Source organism: Mobula birostris, chromosome 2 (genome assembly GCF_030028105.1).
Source record: "Mobula birostris isolate sMobBir1 chromosome 2, sMobBir1.hap1, whole genome shotgun sequence".
NCBI lineage: Eukaryota > Metazoa > Chordata > Chondrichthyes > Myliobatiformes > Myliobatidae > Mobula > Mobula birostris.
The window spans coordinates 144,507,600-144,527,402 of NC_092371.1; the positions used below are offsets into that span (position 1 = coordinate 144,507,600).

The following is a 19,803-nucleotide window of genomic DNA, read 5'->3' on the forward strand; positions in this document are numbered from 1 at the left end:
GTCTGGTGGTATTTACAGCCCCATTGTCTGTCCCTCCTAACTGGTTAGTCCACATCCAATCAGGTTTCCGCTATCCCACCTTGTTTACAATCGAATTTCAGTTCTTACTTAGAGCGAGACCTCTGTCTTTGTTAAAATTATTTTCCTCTAGTTTTGTTTCAGTGGCTTCCTCCATCAGGTAGTCCCAAAAGCCATTGGTGTGGTTCAGTAGTTTTGTGCTGTTGAAGCAAATGTAAAGTTCTGCTACTGCTGATTTCTCCAGGTAACCCTGGTGAATCTCTTCTGAACTCTCTCCAGCACAATTGCATTGTTTATATAGCATAGTGACCAGAAATGCACGTGATATTCCAAGTGTGCCTTAAGCACTGCATTCTGTAAGGGTTTGGTAATGATTTTATATTCAAATTTCTGAAGGAAGTTTTAGACCATGGAAAATATGGATTCCAGTGACAGGAGGAAGCAGAGACACTAGAGATGCAGGAGCAGAGAAGTGTTGAGCTGAAGGGAGAAGTTGAGAAAAGAGATAATTTAAATGTCAGGATGAAAATTCTATGTTTGTTATGTCAGAGATCCAAGTTCTTTACTTCATCATTTGTGATTTTGATTTGGGCTGTTTTCATGCGGTGTAAGGGGCAGAGGCGTTATTCAAACCATTAAAGTGTAATGTTGTTTGGAAATTGTTCTTGCAGGAAATGACAACTAATTTGAGTTAACTAGGCAAAGATTGAGCCAGAGATCACCTCGCTCCTTCGGGCTCGGTGGGGCACCAAGTGATGCGCACTCAGTAGCCACGTTATTGTGTACAGCTGCTCGTTAATGCAAATGTCTAATCAATTATGTGGCAGCAACTCAATGCATAAAAGCATGCAGACATGGTCAAGAGGTTCAGTTGTTGCTCAGACCAGACATCAGTGTGAGGGAGAAATGTGATCTAAGTGACCTTGACCATGGAATGATTGTTGGTGCCAGACAGGGTGGTTTTAGTATCTCTGAAACTGCTGATCTCCTGGGAATTTCACACATAACAGTCTCTAGAGTTTACAGCGAATGGTGTGGGGGAAAGGGAGGGGGGAAACATCCAATAACTGGCAGTTCTGTGGATGAAAATACCTTCTTAATGAGAGAGGTCAGAGGAGAATGGCCAGACTGGTTCAGGAAGGTGATAGTAATTCAGATAACTGTGTTCCAACAGTGGTGTGCAGAAGAGTAAATCTGAATGCACAACACGTTGAACCTTGAAGTGGGTGGGCTACAGCACCAGAACACCACAAATATACAGAAATACACTTAGTAGCCACCTTAATAAGGTTGGCACTGAGTGTATTTATCCAAATAGCTTATGTCCAACCACAATTGTGGAAGTTGCCATCACTCTTTGGAACTCACAACTCTGATAACAAAAATACACTCATAAGAAATGTACTTATTAGATTCATCCACTACATCATAAAGCAGAATCAATCTTAATTCTCTTGTTTTGCTAACCTGTATGCAAAAGGGGAGGACTTTCTGGTCTCAGTGCAATGGTCAGCAATTTGTTTTTCTTTGTTACTCCTGCTCTGTGACTTGTAGATGTACGTTTTGGTAGGAACAACAGCTTGCATTTACACTCCAATAATAACACTGTTCAATATCCCAAGATCCTTTTCAGAAATGGTAACCAAGGAAGCTCAGTTATGTAATCCCTCCCAAAGTAGTTTGTAGCTGATGAATGATTTTTGAAGGGGAGACACTATTTTAATATGGCACCTAATTTTCACCCATCAGGTTGTCAGAGACTCATGAAATGCATGTAGGGTAGGAAGTTTCCCTTCTCTGATGTGGAATCTCTTTCATGCAACCAAATAATAATTTAGCTTCACGCCTTCACTGAAAATTGGACATCCAAAAACACAGTGTTCCTTCAAAGCTGTTGTGAAATGCCAGGCCAAATTAAACATTTAAATTCTTCAGTGGGTCTTGAATCTGCAACATTCGGATTTACAGTAAAGGCAAGAGTGCTATTGCTGAGCATTCAGCTAACTTGCAAAGTCATTTTTTACTACTCAATGTGAAAATTCAACCTGACCTGTAGAAATCCAGTTTAGGACATAAACCCATTGTTTGAGTAAATAGGTAGCAGGTTGATATGACAATATAAACCTATTAAAATTTGACGTTAATATCTCAATGTCACCTTATTATGTGAAACAGCACAGTGATAGAACAAGAAGTTTGATCAACAGAGCACCCAGTGGAAAAGTGCTATTAAATTATTAGCGATCACTGTGGACAGAACTTGTAGTTAATCAGGTGGGTGCATGTCTAATTCACGTGGAAAATTGCATTATGAGAGTATTGGTTCTGGTGCAAAACTGGGGCATTGATTTATATTTATCATTTTATCCAATTTCCTGAAGTTGCCTTTGGAAGAATAATTTGGGGAAAAAAAGCATTGAACTTCATGTTAATTACTGAGGAATGGTACTATATAAATGATGGTTTTATACTGCTTTTGGAAATTAAATTGCTTAGCAGGTAAGTTTGCTGCTAACAAACTAAGAGCTGATTGATTGGAACTGTCATAAAAGGTAATTGTTGCTCTACAGAATATGTACGGAATTATAGATGCACTGATCATTACCACCGTAAAATAAATTTTGTAAAATTACAGATTCTATTAAGTAATGGCTATTAATAAGGTTTAGCAATTATTTTTAATATACTTTCTTCTCTCACCTACTGTTCATTCCTGCTGGCTCTGCGGCACACTGTTGCATGCTTCCAAGGATTTCATCAAACCCATATAAGACCTTAAGAGCAACACACATCAAAGTTGTTGGTGAACGCAGCAGGCCAGGCAGCATCTCTGGGAAGAGGTACAGTTGACGTTTCGGGCCGAGACCCTTTGTCAGGACTAAGTGAAGGAAGAGCTAGTAAGAGATTTGAAAGTGGGAGGGGGAGGGGGAGATCCAAAATGATAGGAGAAGACAGGAGGGGGAGGGATGGAGCCAAGAGCTGGACAGGTGATTGGCAAAGGGGATATGAGAGGATCATGGGACAGGAGGCCCAGGGAGAAGGAAAAGGGGGAGGGGGGAAAAACCCAGAGGATGGGCAAGGGGTATAGTGAGAGGGACAGAGGGAGAAAAAGGAAAGAGAGAAAAAGAATGTGTGTATATAAATAAATAATGGATGGGTTACGAGGGGGAGATGGGGCATTAGTGGAAATAAAAGAGGTCAATGTTCATGCCATCAGGTTGGAGGCTACCCAGACGGAATATATGTGTTGTTCCTCTAACCTGAGTGTGGCTTCATCTTTACAGTAGAGGAGGCCGTGGATAGACATATCAGAATGGGAATGGGATGTGGGATTAAAATGTGTAGCCACTGGGAGATCCTGCTTTCTCTGGCCACACATTTTAATTCCACATTCCATTCCCATTCTGATATGTCTATCCATGGCCTCCTCTACTGTAAAGATGGAGCCACACTCAGGTTGGAGGAACAACACCTTATATTCCGTCAGGGTAGTCTCCAAACTGATGGCATTAACACTGACTTCTCAAACTTCCGCTAATGCCCCACATCCCCCTCGTACCCCATCTGTTATTTATTTATATACACACTCTTTTTCTCTCTCTCCTTTTTCTCCCTCTGTCCCTCTGACTATACACCTTGCCCATCCTCTGGGCTTTTTCCCCCCCTCCCACTTTTCTTTCTCCCTAGGCCTTCTGTCCATTATCCTCTCATATCCCTTTTGCCAATCACCTGTCCAGCTCTTGGCTCCCCCTCCTGTCTTCTCCTATCATTTCGGATCTCTCCCTCCCCCTCCCACTTTCAAATCTCTTACTAGCTCTTCCTTCAGTTAGTCTTGATGAAGGGTCTCGGCCCGAAATGTTGACTGTACCTCTTCCTAGAGATGCTGCCTGGCCTGCTGCATTCACCAGCAACTTTGATGTGGGTTGCTTGAATTTCCAGCATCTGCAGAATTCCTCGTGTTTACGTTAAGACCATAAGACATAGGAGCAGAATTAGGCTGTTTGGCCCACTGAGTCTGATCCACCATTCGTTTGTGACTGACTTACTTGACTTCTCAACCCCATTCTGCTGCCTTCTGTCCTTGATACCATTACTAATCAAGAACCCATCAATCTCTGCTTTAATACACCCAATGACTTGGTCTCTACAGCCACTCATGGCAATGAATTCCACAAATTCATCACCCTTTGCCTAAAGAAATTCCTCGTCTCTGTTCTAAAGGGACTCCTTCCTATTCCAAGGCTGTGTCCTCTGGTTCTGGACTCTCCAACTATGAGAAAGATCTTGGCCACATCCATTCTATCTAGGCCTTTCAATATATGGTAAGCTTCTATAAGATCACCCCTCCCCCATTCTTCTAAACTCCAGTGAGTACAGACATTCATAATTTTCCAGAACTATTCCAGGATCTAGTGATTCTTGAAAGATCTCTACTAATGCCTCCACAATCTTGTCGCCTACCTCTTTCAGAACCCTGGGATGCAGTCCATCTTGTCCAGGTGACATATCTACCATCAGACCTTTCAGCTTCCCTAGCACCTTCTCCTTAGTAATTGAGACTACACACACATATATCCTCATCAATATTTATCTGTGTGTGTGTGTGTGTGTGTGTGTGTGTGTGTGTGAGAGAGAGACTTTTGGTATCCTCTTTTATATTATTGGCTAGCTTACCTTCATAATTCATCTTTCTGTCCTTACTGATTTTACTTGCCTTCTGTTGGTTTTAAAAGTTCTAGCTCAATCCCAATCCTCTTGTTTCCCATTAATTTTTGCCATATTGTATGCCCTCTCTTTTGCTTTCATGCAGTCTTTGACTTCCCTTGTCAGCCACAGTTACCTCATCCTCACTTTAGAATGCCAGGTATCCTTGTTAGTCACCCCTTCTACTCAATTTTGTCCAGCTACTCTCCTGTGCCTCTGTAGTTCCCTTACTTCACTGCAATACTGATTCATCTGATTTGCCCCCCCTTCTTAAATTGCAGGGTGAATTCTATCAGTGCTATGAACACTGCCTCTCAGGGTTCCTTTATCTTAAGCTCCCTAATCAAATCTGGTTCATTACAGAACACTCAATCCAGAACTGCCTTTTCCCAAGTGGGTTTGACCACAAGCTGCTCTAAAAAGCCATCTTGTAGATATTCTACTAATTGCTTCACTTGGGATCCAGTACCAGCCTGATTTTCCCAATCTACCTGTATACTGAATCTCTCATAACATTGCCCATTTTGCATGACTTTTCTATCTCACATAGTAATTTGCATCTAACATCTTGGCTGTTGTTTGGAGGCATTAATTTGGCTCCTATCAGGGTTTCTTTTTACTCTTGCTGTTCCTTATCTCTACCCACAAGGAGTCTAGATCTTCTGACCCTATGTCACTTTTTTCTAAGGATATGATTTCATTTTTTTAACCAATAAGGCTACTTCATCCCCTCTGCCCATCCACCTGTCCTTTTGATATGATGTGTATCTTTGGATGTTAAGATCCTAGCTGTGATCTTCCTTCAACCATGACTCAGTAATGGCCTCAATGTCATACCTGCCAAATTCTAACTGCGCTATAAGATCATCCACCTTTTTTGTAAACTGCATGCATTCTACTATAGTACCTTCAGACTTGTATTCAATTTTATCTCCAGGTTACATTAAGTTAAATACTTATCCCTTTCTAATTTTTGCCTTATTAGTTATTCTAGAGACAGCTATAGCCTCTCCTGGACTCCCCGTCTGTTTTATTTTAGCCATACTTTTCCAAACAGTTGAACCAACCATGTCGCCTTCTATTCTCACGGTCAGGTTTGTTAGAGCTGTTGGGGGTTTAAACTAATTTAGCAGGGAGTGGGAACTGAAGTGAAGGGTTTCAGGATAGGATGAATGGTAAAAAAGCAAAGATAGTGTTCAGTCAGACTGTCAGTAAGGGCAGGCAGATGACAGGATAAAATTGCAGCCAGCAGGGTGAGTATGGGTGCATTAGAGGTGCAGAATCAAAAACAGTAGCAAACACAGTACTCAAAGTGTTTTAGCTCAATGCATGGAGTATAAGAAATAAGGCAGATGATCTTATTGCACTTTTACAGATTGTCGGGTATGATGTTCTGGCCATCACTGAACTGTGGCTGAAGGATGGTTGTAGTTGGGAGCTGAATGGTCAACGTTACACGTTGTATTGGAGGGATAGGAAGGTAGGCAGAGGGGGCGGCGTGGCTCTGCTGGTAAAGAATGGCATCAAATCTTTAGAAAGGTGTGACATAGAATTGGAAGATGTTCAATCCTTGTGGGTTTAGTTAAGAAACTGCAAGTGTAAAATGACCCCCAATAGCAGTTATATACAGGCCTCCAAACAGCAGCTGGATGTGGACCACAGATTTCAACAGGAACTAGAAAAAGCATGTCAAAAGGGCAATGTTAAGATAGTCATGGGAGATTTTAACATGCAGGGAGATTGGGAAAAATAGGCTGGTTATGGATCTTAAGAATGAACTTGTTGAATACCTATGGAGTGGCTTTTTAGAGCAGTTTATCATTGAGCCTACTAGGGGATCAGCTATACTGGATTGGGAGTTGTGTAATGGACCAGAAGATCACAATATGATTGAGCTCATCTTGAAATTTGATAGGAAGAAAGCAAAGTCTGACATAGCAGTATTTCAGTGGAGTAAAGGAAATTACAGTGGTATGAGAGAGGAATTGACCAAAGCAAATTGGAAGGAGATGCTCTCAGGGATGACAGCAGAGCAGCAATGGCTTTAGTTTCTGTGGAAAATGAGGCAAGTGCAGGACAGATGTATTCCAAGCACAAAGAAATACTCAAATAGCAAAATAGTACAACTGTGGCTGACAAGGAAAGTCAAACCTAATGTAAAAATAAAGAGAGAGCATACAACAAAGTAAAAATTAGCGGGAAGATACAGGATTGGGAGGCTTTTTAAAAAGAAGAACTACAGAGCAACTAAGGTAATCATAAGGAGGGAAAAGATGAAATGGGAAAGCAAGCTATGTAGCAAATGATATCAAGGTGAATAGAAAAGGCTCTTTCAAGGATATTAAAAAAAGTAAATGAGAGATGAGTGGATATAAGACTGCTAGAAAATGAGGCTGGAGAAATAAAACCGGGTCAAAGAGATGGCAGATGAACTAAATGAGTATTTTGCATCAGTCTTCACTGTGGAAGACACTAGCAGTGCACCAGATGTTGAAGGACGAGGGAAAAGAAGTGAGTACAGTTACTGTTACAAGGGAGAAGGTGCTAAAAAAGCTGAAAGGCCTAAAGGTACATTAGTCATCCGGACTAAATGAACTGCATGCTCTGGGTTCTGAAAGAGGTAATGCCAGAGACTGTGGAGACATTAGTAATGATCTTTCAAAAATCATTGGTCTCTGACATGATTTCAGAGGATAGGAAAATTGCAAATATTACTCCACTCTTTAAGAAAGGAGGGAGGCAGCAGAAAGGAAGTTATAGACCAGTTTACCTGACCTCAGTGGTTGGGAAGATGTTGAAGTCAATTGTTAAGGATGAGGTTCTAGAGTACCTTGTAACATAGGACAACTTAGGACAAATTCAGCATGGTTTCCTCAAGGGGAAATCTTGCTTGACGAACCTGGTGGAATTCTTTGAGATTACAAGTAGGATAGATAAAAGGGATGCAGTGAATGTTGTACATTTGGACTCTCAGAAGGCCTTTGACAAGGTACTACATGAGGCTGCTTACCAAGTTAAGAGCCAATGATATTACAGTAGAGTTGCTAACATGGTTAGAGCATTGGCTGATTGGTAAGAAGCAACAAGTGGGATAAAAGGATCCATTTCTGGTTGGCTGCCAGTGACTAGTGGTGTTCTGCAGGGGTGGGTGTTGGGACTGCTTTTTATGCTGTATATCAATGATTTAGTTGATGGAATAAATGGATTTCTTGCCAAATTTTCAGGTGATATGAAGATTGGTGGAGGGGCAGGTAGTGTTGAAGAAATGGGTATGCTGCAGAAGGACTTAGACAAGAGCCTGTATCGTGCTGTATGTTTTCTATGTTCTATGTAGTTTGGTAGTAGAAATAAATGTGCAGACTCTTTTATAAATGGGGAGAAAATCAAAAAATCTGAGATAGAAAGGGACTTTGGAGTCCTTGTGCAGAACACCCTAAAGGTTAACTTACAGGTTGAGTCAGTGGTGAGGAAGGCAAATGCAATGTTAGTGTTCATTTCAAGAGATCTAGAATATAAGAGCAGGGATGTGATGCTGAGGCTTTATAAGGTACTGGTGAGACCTCACCTTGAGTATTGTGAACAGTTTTGGGTTCCTCATCTAAGAAAAGATGTGCCGGCTTTAGAGAATGTTAAGAGGAGTTTCACAAGGATGATTCTGGGAATGAAAGGGTTATCATATGAGGAACGTTTGATGGCTCTGGGCCTGAACTCACTGAAGTTTATAAGGATGAGGGGGAATCTCATTGAAACCTTTTGAATGTTGAAAGGCCTAGAAAGAGTCGATGTGGAAAGACCATTTCCCATGGTGGGGGAGTCTAGGACAAGAGGGCACAGCCTCAGAATAGAGGGGTGTCCATTTAAAACAGACATGCAGAGAAATTTCTTTAACCAATGGGTGGTGAATTTGTTACCACAGGTGGATGAGGAGGCCAGGTCGTTGGGTGCATTTAAGGCAGAGATTGATAGGTTCTTGATTGGCCACGGCATCAAAAGTTATGGGGAGAGGCTGGGGAGTGGGGCTGGAGGGGAAAAAGGATTAGCTATGATTAAATGGTGGAGCAGATTCGATGGGCTAAATGGCCTAATTCTGCTCCTATGTCTTATGGTCCATTTAGTTTGAAGCCCTATTCACAGCTCCAGTTATGCAAATTGCTAATGGCTCAGGTTGGGCCTGTCCCAGTGTCTTGCATTTCATCCTAAATAATGGCATGTCACGGCTAAAACATTTTCTCTGCTTGAATTGGTTGATCTCTAATACTCAACTGAACCGGTAGATCAGGGATATGGGTTTGATGCTAGGAGGATATTTTCCTGTGCGGTAGGATCTAAAATGTGGGGCTGCAGTTTCAGAAAAATGGGTTGTTTCACCAAGATACTATAGAGATAGAGGAGAATGTCACAGAAGATGTGAATCTTTGATAACATTTAACCCAGAGCGTTGTGGAGGCTGAATCAATGAATATACTGTTTACAGAGCTGAAATCCATAGATATTAAACTATTGGGGAATCAAACATTTTTACGAGGAATAAACAAGAAAAAGGAACTAAGGATGTGAAGGATCCATCAGCAGCCTATTGAAAAGTGGAGCAGGCTTGAGGGGTGAGAACACCTTCTCCCAACCCTATCTTGTGTGTTCACGTGCGCTTTTGCTGGTCTTTCACATGGAGAATTGACATGACTATATATGCTGCATGTCTTGATAAGTTTTATTATTACATCAGCATGCTCTCTAATATATATTTATCAATAATTCCCAGGTGACCGATTTTTATTTGTATTTAAATTTGTCTGTGTAAGATAGTTTATTACAGACAGGTTTGCTAATTATCATTTTCACTAGTGTATAGCCTTTTGGATTGGGAATAACATTAACATAATAATAAAGACAAATGATACTTTAGTTCAACGTACATTATCTTTAAAGTTTTCAGCTTCTGTAGTTCTAACTGCATGTGCATTTAGCAAGTATGCACTGACCATGCTGTGCCTGCCAATGGTCTGGTGAGGCTTTTGGCTTGACTCAAACCAAACAGCACCTTGGATACCAAAAAATTAGAATTTGTTCAGAAAAACATTCAACACTATCGGAAAAGTGTCCATGTAATGAGCAGAGGAAGCAGAACTTATGATCAAATCCACAATAAGTTATTTAAAAAAATTACTGGGTTATTTCCATTCTGAAATGCTTAGAAGATGCCCTAAAAAGACTAATTTTATGAGTGTATGTTGTAAATAACCCATGAAATATCATAATTATGGTACTGTTGTAAATGCACATAAATATCTCAGAAGTAAATGGAATTTTAATTTTTAATTCAGCTTCAGAGTGAATCCTATGTCAGTACTCTGTTGTTTAGCACTCCGCAGAATAAGCAAAAGTCTATTAAGAATTGTGCCTTTCTCTTCCTGGCTTGCTGCTTGTCAGTATTCTGTAACTTGATAGGCTGTTCAGCCAGTTTGTTGAGCTCAGCAGTTAGAAAGCAGGCATGTGGCTGAACCGACTTCTAACAGCAACATGCATTAAAGAAGACATTCTTGCACCACAAGTCATGGCAGTTCAGCAGGATTCTTCCTTCAAGGTCACTGGCAATCACCATTGCTTCATTGCTGACTGTAAATTCAATGCTGCAAGATTTTGCCTAGATTTTGCAGGGAATTATTGGCAGCCACCTGAGTTTATGAAAGAAAGAGTTTCGATGCCCATCCACTTAAACCAGATGCAAGGTTGGATCGCTCTAAGTGCCAAGCTGGTTTGGTGAGATTGAGAATGGTTTCAGGCTGTGCTACCCAAGTGTGTCGCTACGCCAGGCCTGGGTCCTAGAGCGAGGCACAACCTGGTGCTTAGACAATTTAAATGCTGGCCCAGATAAACTGAAAAGCCAGAACGTGGAGGTGAGGGTTGGGCTGATCTTGGTCGCTCTCTTTCAATGTTCATTCCTCTCTCTGGTGGCTGCTGTCATCTCTGCGAATTTCACGGCGTTGTTGCCCTGCTAATACGATGAACTGAGATTGAGGCTTGGGCCTACTATGGATGCTCTGGGGAGCAGACCTAAGGATTCAGTCTGGTTAGCAACGCTGTTGTTTGTATCTATTGTTTGCATGGTGTGTGAGTTTCTCCCCCCCCCCCGCCCCTCTTCTCAGTGTAGTGGTTATGGTCTTTCTTTCTTTCTTTCAATGGGGTTCTTCAGGTTTCTTGCTTTGTGGCTGCCTGTAAGCAAGCAAATCTCAAGGTGTATAATGTATACATTCTTTGATAATAATGTACTTTGTTGATGTTATGGTTTCTTTGCTGTGTTTTTACCAACAGTGCCTCAGCAAAAGAAACTTCATGGATTTCATGAGGGATGTCTGAAGTTGCGTTTGAAGAGAGATAACTTCTGCATTCATTTCAACGTGAAGGAAGCTACAAGAGATACTAAATTGTAATTTACCTTGATATTTTAAAATTAATTACATTTGCATACAACTTTTAAATGTCTCTAAATGTGTGAGATTATTTTAAATTTTCAATAATTACTTTAACTATAGATTGAGTTGTTTATAATTAATTTTATTATTTGGAAAATATTTGATTGCTTCATAGTTTTGGCAGTTTACTAAACCAGAGACATCACTCATCAAGCTGTCAAACTCAACATTGCTGGATTTGTTCTGTGTGTCTCACCCCCAACCTGCCAGTTCTCCAAATTTGCTTCTTCTGTTCTCTCACCGTAGAACAGAAGGCTCTGTTGCAGCACATGGTCGCACTGTGATAGACGGAATAGTCTTTCCTGTCAGTTCTCACCAGGCATTTGCACAGAGCACTCTCCTTTTCTGTAACTCAGTGTCTCGCACCAATGGCTGGTCACTGACTGCACATTCTGGGCAAAAGTGGTAACTGGGCACCTATGAGATAAATATAGAATAATGCTAAGGCAGATGAAAAATTGCCAACATCTGTTGTTTAGAACATTAATTATCAAGATACAGTTTGTGTGAAATTGAGTACAAAAACTCCCAGCTTTTCTTAACAAGTAGTAGAGGGTGTTGGATTTGGAAATGAACAACTGTGCTCTCCTGTACGCAATGAAAGATAACATTGTGGTATTGTTTATTTCTCTGTAATGTCTACTGCCTAAGAAAGTTGTGTATTAGTAGTTTTTCTTGTGCAAATTAACAGAGAAAGCTGTCATGCATTATTGGTATCAAGATTCAAACCACCTTGCACCTTAGGGGTGTGGGAACCAATGAATTCAAAAGCTATGTCATGAATTCATGTCTGTCATTGTATCTTCCCCGATGCTGATTTAAGTGCTTCAGTACTTATTTTGATTTTCTCTTGAAGTAATGCTATAGATTTTAACAAGAGAGTGTCAGTCTTATGAATTTTTGCTCCAGGCAGGGATTCTTGTCTGAGGGGAGAGCATATCAGGAAATCACAGGTTAGCTGTCAGAATTACCCACTATTGAAATTAATGGTTGTAAAAGTCAGCATAGCTTGCTTGTGATGCCCTGCTACAATTTCCTGCGGTTGAAACTCTCCACAACAACTGCCCACTCGTAGAATCAGAAGTCTTACTAATGACAATCAATGAGAATCCAGAACAAATACATATTGTAGTGGATCATTGGCCCATTGAGTCTGCACTGACCGTCAACCGTATTCCTGTGCTAATCCCATTTTTGTTTTCAGTCATTATCAATTTCCCTTGCATTCTACGACCTACTTACACACTATGGGCAGCTTACAGTTTCCAACTAACCTGCCAATTACTGTAGCTGGATATATGCAAGCTGGTGGTTTATTGAATAGAACATAAAACAGTATATTACAGTACAGGCCCTTCAGCCCACAATGTTCTGCTGACACTTTTACTTACTGAGAACTCCATCTAACCCTTCTCTCCCACATAAGCCTTCATTTTAATTCCTTAGGTCTTAGGATGCACACCAACAGGCCCAGGAACACCCTCAGTCATTATGCTCCTGAACCAGAGTGGATAACTTCACTCACCCCAATACTGAACCGAATCCACAATCTATGGACTCACTTTCAAGGGCTCCACAACTCAAGTTCTCAGTATTATTTATATATTTACTATTATTATTCTGTTTTTCATTTCTTATTTGCACAATTGTTGTTTGTCCGTCTTTTTTTGTGTGCAGCTTTTCGTTGATTCTCCTGTTTCTTTGTATTTACTGTGAAGCCTCACAAGAATATGAACCTCAGGGTGGTATATGGTGACATATATGTACCTTGATTATAAATTTACCTTGAGCTTTGTATTTTGATCTATCTTTCAGAAATTGATCAAATGGTATAGGATTTATAAAGATCTTATGTTTTTTTTTAGTTAGGCCAATGTAAAACAGAAGCCTTAGGCTGCATTTTAACAAGCAGAGTCTTCGATGCTTTCTAGTACAGAGAATTTGAGTCATTTAGGATGAGGGTTTAGTTTTGATTACATGTAATCAGATCTTAAATGTTTGAATTGGCTACATTTAAGATTTGATCCAAGGCTAGTGAAAAGAAGATTCCACAATACTTGATGCACAAGTAAGTGAATGTAAATATGCTGATTAACCCGCATTTGAGTGGTAGAATCAGCCAAAAAGGGATGCTTGATTTGCAGACAGCAATAGGAGTTATGCAATCATGAAAGACTGCGTCCATGATGATGAATTGAATGATGAAGATTAAAAATAAACCAAGGAGGAAAGCAGAGGTATATTTTAAATATTCATTTAAAAAAGTTTGGAAATTAAGAATGCTGTCATTTTTTCAGTGCTAGGCTTGTTCTGCATGCCCTTTAATTTCAACGGGGAGCAATTTTGACAGCTATTCTGTGATACGTTTTCCCAACAGGCAAGTTCAACCATGATCTTATTGGCTGATGATTGGCCCATATGCTTCAATTTCTTATGCTCTTCAGGAAGCTACCATCACAGGGGATAATGAAACATTCTGTCTAAACTAAAAGAAGGAAAATAAAGTTTGCTGATGTTACCCACCCCAGCTCTTGCCCTCATCCCCAGTACTCATATCCACTCAGCGGAAAGTAATAGCTCCTCATACAATGAAATAGAAAGACAGTACTGGATTTTCATCTTTGACAGTATTATGCTATTGTTTGTCCAATTGATGAAATTGATCCCAATTGTATATAATTTGTACATCACTTTTGTCTTTTTTTTGGTGAACGCTGCTTATAAACTCAGTGACAATTTATTAGGTACACATGTACACCTGTTCTTTAATGCAAAAATCTAATTAGCCAATCCTGTGGCAACAATTCAATGAATGAAAGCATGCAGACATGGTCAAGGGATTCATTTGTTCAGACCAGCCATCAGAATGGGAAGAAAAGTGATCTAAGTAATTTTGACTGTAAAATAATTGTTGGTGCCAGACCGGGTGGTTTGAGTATCTCAGAAACTGTTGACCTCCTTGGATTTTACCATAGAAACCATAGAAACTACAGCACAGAAACAGGCCCTTTGGCCCTTCTTGGCTGTGCCGAACCATTTTCTGCCTAGTCCCACTGACCTGCACACGGACCATATCCCTCCATACATCTCCCATCCATGTATCTGTCCAATTTATTCTTAAATGTTAAAAAAGAACCCGCATTTACCACCTCGTCTGGCAGCTCATTCCATACTCCCACCACTCTCTGTGTGAAGAAGCCCCCCCTAATGTTCCCTTTAAACTTTTCCCCCCTCACCCTTAACCCATGTCCTCTGTTTTTTTTCTCCCCTTGCCTCAGTGGAAAAAGCCTGCTTGCATTCACTCTATCTATACCCATCATAATTTTATATACCTCTATCAAATCTCCCCTCATTCTTCTACGCTCCAGGGAATAAAGTCCTAACTTATTCAACCTTTCTCTGTAACTGAGTTTCTCAAGTCCCGGCAACATCCTTGTAAACCTTCTCTGCACTCTTTCAACCTTATTTATATCCTTCCTGTAATTTGGTGACCAAAACTGAACACAATACTCCAGATTCGGCCTCACCAATGCCTTATACAACCTCATCATAACATTCCAGCTCTTATACTCAATACTTTGATTAATAAAGGCCAATGTACCAAAAGCTCTCTTTACGACCCTATCTACCTGTGACGACACTTTTAGGGAATTTTGTATCTGTATTCCCAGATCCCTCTGTTACACTGCACTCCTCAGTGCCTTACCATTAATCCTGTATGTTCTACGTTGGTTTGTCCTTCCAACGTGCAATACCTCACACTTGTCAGTATTAAGCTCCATCTGCCATTTTTCAGCCCATTTTTCCAGCTGGTCCAAGTCCCTCTGCAGGCTCTGAAAACCTTCCTCACTGTCTACTACACCTCCAATCTTTGTATCATCAGCAAACTTGCTGATCCAATTTACCACATTATCATCCAGATCATTGATATAGATGACAAATAACAATGGACCCAGCACTGATCCCTGTGGCACACCACTAGTCACAGGCCTCCACTCAGAGAAGCAATTCTCTACCACCACTCTCTGGCTTCTTCCATCGAGCCAATGTCCAATCCAATTTACCGCCTCTCCATGTATACCTAGCGACTGAATTTTCCTAACTAACCTCCCATGCGGGACCTTGTCAAAGGCCTTACTGAAGTCCATGTAGACAATATCCACTGCCTTCCCTTCATCCACTTTCCTGGTAACCTCCTCGAAAAACTCCAACAGATTGGTCAAACATGACCTACCACACACAAAGCCATGTTGACTCTCCCTAATAAGCCCCTGTCTATCCAAATGCTTGTAGATTCTGTCTCTTATTGGAGGGAGTACTAATTTACCTACTACTGACGTTAAACTCACTGACCTATAATTTCCCGGATTACTTTTTGATCCTTTTTTAAACAACGGAACAACATGAGCCACTCTCCAATCCTCCGGCACTTCACCCGTAGACAGCGACATTTTAAATATTTCTGCCAGGGCCCCCGCAATTTCAACACTAGTCTCCTTCAAGGTCCAAGGGAACACCCTGTCAGGTCCCGGGGATTTATCCACTTTAATTTTCCTCAAGACAGCAAGCACCTCCTCCTTTTCAATCTGTACAGTTTCCATGGTCTCACTACTTGATTCCCTCAATTCCATAGATTTCATGCCAGCTTCCTTAGTAAATACAGACGCAAAAAATCTATCTAAGATCTCCCCCATTTCCTTTGGTTCTGCACAAAGCCGACCACTCTGATCTTTAAGAGGACCAATTTTATCCCTTATAATCCTTTTGCTCTTAATATACCTGTAAAAGCTCTTTGGATTATCCTTCACTTTGACTGCCAATGCAAACTCATGTCTTCTTTTTGCCCTCCTGATTTCTTTCTTAAGTATTTTCTTGCACTTCTTATACTCCTCAAGCACCTGATTTACCCCCTGTTCCCTATACATTTCATACAACTCCCTCTTCTTCTTTATCAGAGTTGCAATATCCCTTGAGAACCAAGGTTCCTTATTCCTATTCAATTTGCCTTTAATCCTGACAGGAACATACAAACTCTGCACTCTCAAAATTTCGTCTTTGAAGGCTTCCCACCTACCAATCACATCTTTGCCAGAGAACAACCTGTCCCAATCCACGCTTTTTAAGTCCTTTCTCATTTCTTCAAATTTGGCCTTCTTCCAGTTCAGAACCTCAACCCTAGGACCAGATCTATCCTTGTCCATGATCAAATTGAAACTAATGGTGTTATGATCACTGGAACCAAAGTGCTCCCCTACACAGACTTCCGTCACTTGCCCTAATTCGTTTCCTAACAGGAGATCCAATATTGCATCCCCTCTAGTTGGTCCCTCTATATACTGATTTAGAAAACTTTCCTGAACACATTTTACAAACTCTAAACCATCTAGATCCCTAACAGTATGGGAGTCCCAATTAATGTATGGAAAATTAAAATCCCCTACCACCACAACAGTGTTTTTTCATACACAACAGTCTCTAGCACTTATAGAGAATGGTGCAACAAACAAAAAACAACAAGTGAGTGACAGTTCAGTGGGTGAAAACACCTTGTTAATGTGAGAGATCAGAGGAGAATGGCCAGAACGGTTCATGCTGACAGGAAGGCAACAACAGTAACTCAAATAACCACACATTACAACAGTGCAATGCAGAAGGGCATCTCTGGATGCACATGTCAAACCTTGAAGTAGATGGAGTACAGCAGCAGAAGACCGCAAACATACAGAAGTACACGCAGTAGTCACTACATAAGGTACCTTCTGCACCTAATAAAATAGCCACTGAGTGGATGATGCTATGTGCCTGGGATGCTGCAGCAAGTTGGGTAATAACTCAAGTTTGACTTTGACTTTGAATCACCCCAACCTACACATCCTTAGGAACATCCAGCATTCCTCTGTGCTGCGGGCACTGGTGAGAGGTGGGAGGAAGCTTCCTGCTGTGGGTCTTGGTTATTTGCAGCAATGGAACACACTGGACTCTGCTGAGGCAGTTGAACAGCTAAACAGCCTAACAGCTATATAATGCTGAGTCTGCTATTCTCCTCTTCGAGCCTGGAGTGAAATCCTGGCCTAGAAAGCCACTGCTTTCCTCTCCACAGGAAGAATTTCTTGCAATGCACAGAAAATTTTGGAGGAACTCACCAAGTCAGGCAAAATCTATGGAGGGGAATACACATTTTGGGTTGAAACTCTTAAAGCCTGGTGAGGAAGTGGGGGAAAAGCCAGAATAAGAAGAAGAGAGGGGGAAGGAGTACAAAGTGGCAGGTGATAGGCGAGCCCAGGAGAGGGAGGAAAGTGGGTGGGTAGAGGAGGGTACATGAAGTAAGAAGCTGGAAAGGGATAGGTAGAAGAGGTGAAGTACTGAGGAAGAAGGAATCTGATAGGAGAGGATGGTGCACCATGGAAGAAAGGGAGGGCAGAGTGGAAGCAAGGGGAGGTGATGGGCAGGTGAGGAAAAGAGAAGGGGTGAGAGGTTAACTGGAATTGGGAATGTAAAAAGGAAGTCGGGAGGGAGAATTTATTTCAACTTGTAGAAATTGATGTTCGTGCCATCCAGTTAAAGCTACCCAGATGGAATATAAGTTGTTGCTCCTCCAACCTGAGTTTGGCCTCATCACGGCTGTAAACGACACCCATGGTCAGATGTGTCAGAATTGGTATGGGAAGCAAATTGCTTACATATTTGTACCCGTCACACTTGGAAATATGTGCAGTAACTTCCTGGAGGTATATCTTCAATGTGTTAGCATAGCCCACCTTATAAACTTGCTTTGTGGTGATAGAAAGGTAGCTGTCATGGTGCTCCGAGGAGATTATAACAATGCTAATGACTGTGGCATCACTGCGTTTAGAAGCACAATTCCAGTGTTCACACATCATTTATGACCGTGTTGGGTCTCATCTGCATCCTTCTGAACTTAAAATGCTAAAAGCTGGGAAAGAAATAATGTTGAAAGATGCAGCAAGTAGTTGCCTGAAATATAGCTCGATTTTGCATTGGGGCTAATAAGTATCAAATTAGATTTGGTAAAGACATAAATATAGTAAAAGGGGAAGGAACTCATCAGGCCTGGCAACATCTATGGAACAGACTAGAGTCGACATTAGGACTGAAGAAGAAAAGACGAGGAGTCAGAGTTAGAAGGTGGGAGGAGGGGAGGAAGAAATACAAGGTGATAGGTGAAACTGGGGAGGGGTGAGGTAAATAGCTGGGAAGTTGATTGGTGAAAGAGATACAGGGCTGGGGAAGGGGGAGTGTAGGTGACGATAGAAGGCGATGGAAGAAGGAAAAGGGGAGAGGAGCACCAGAGGGATGTGATGGGCAAGTAAGGAGATAAGGTGAGAGAGGGAAAAGGGGATGGGGAATGGTGAAGGAGAGGACAGAGAGGTCATTACCAGAAGTTTGAGAAACTGATATTCATGCCATCAGGTTGGAGGCTACCCAGATGGAATATAAGGTGTTGTTCCTCCAACCTGAGAGTGGCCTCATTGCAACAGTAGAGGAGGCCATGGATTAACATATGGGAATGGGAAGTGGAATTAAAATGGGTGGCCACTGGAAGATCCCACTTTTTCTGGCAGATGGAGTGTAGGTGCTCAGTGAAGTGATCTCTCGTTCTACAGTGGGTCTCACTGATATACAGGAGGCCACACCAGGAGCACTGGATACCGTTGATGGCCCCAACAGACTAACAGGTGAAGTGTAGCCTCAGCTGGAAAGACTGTTTGGGGCCCTGAATGGTAGTGAGGGAGCAGGTGTAGCACTTGTTCTGCTTGCAAGGATAAGTGCCAGAAGAGAGATTGGTGGGGAGGGATGAATGGACAAGGGGTTTGCGTAGAGAGCGATCCCTGCAGAAAGTAGAAAGTGGGGTTGGGGAGAGAGAAAGACTGGACCCAGGGTTGAGATTTTTGATTGGAGAAAGGCTAACTTTGAGGAGATGCGAAAGGATTTAGGAGGAGTGGATTGGGACAATTTATTTTATGGGAAGGATGTAATAGAGAAATGGAGGTCATTTAAAGGTGAAATTTTGAGGGTGCAGGATCTTTATGTTCCTGTTAGGTTGAAAGGAAAGGTTAAAAGTTTGAGAGAGCCATGGTTTTCAAGGGATATTGGAAACTTGGTTTGGAAAAGGAGAGGGATCTTCAATAAATATAGGCAGCTTAGAGTTAATAAGGTGCTCGAGGAATATAAAGAATGTAAAAAGAATCATAAGAAAGAAATTAGAAAAGCTAAAAGAAGATACGAGGCTGCTTTGGCAAGTAAGGTGAAAATAAATCCAAAGGGTTTCTACAGTTATATTAATAACAAAAAGATAGTGAGGGATAAAATTGGTCCCTTAGAGAATCAGAGTGGACAGCTATGTGCGGAGCCAAAAGAGATGGGGGAGATTTTGAACAATTTCTTTTCTTCGGTATTCAATAAGGAGAAAGATATTGAATTGTGTAAGGTAAAGGAAACAAGAAGGGTAGTTATGGAAAGTATGACAATTAAAGAAGAGGAAGTACTGGCGCTTTTAAGGAATATAAAAGTGGATAAGTCTCTGGGTCCAGACAAGATATTCCCTAGGACCTTGAGGGAGGTTAGTGTGGAAATAATAGGGGCTCTGACA

The 19,803-nt window shown here is 41.3% G+C and overlaps 1 protein-coding gene across 1 annotated transcript in view; it reads left to right on the forward strand.

The window, feature by feature from the left end:
- Positions 1-11,178, forward strand: part of ube3d (ubiquitin protein ligase E3D) — a 268,872-nt gene extending 257,694 nt beyond the window's left edge. The window contains exon 10 of the mRNA XM_072250045.1: positions 11,032-11,178. Coding sequence (XP_072106146.1) covers positions 11,032-11,076 — 45 coding nt within the window. The 3' untranslated portion in view covers positions 11,077-11,178. The remainder of the gene's footprint in view (positions 1-11,031) is intronic.
- Positions 11,179-19,803: the final 8,625 nt, after the last annotated feature.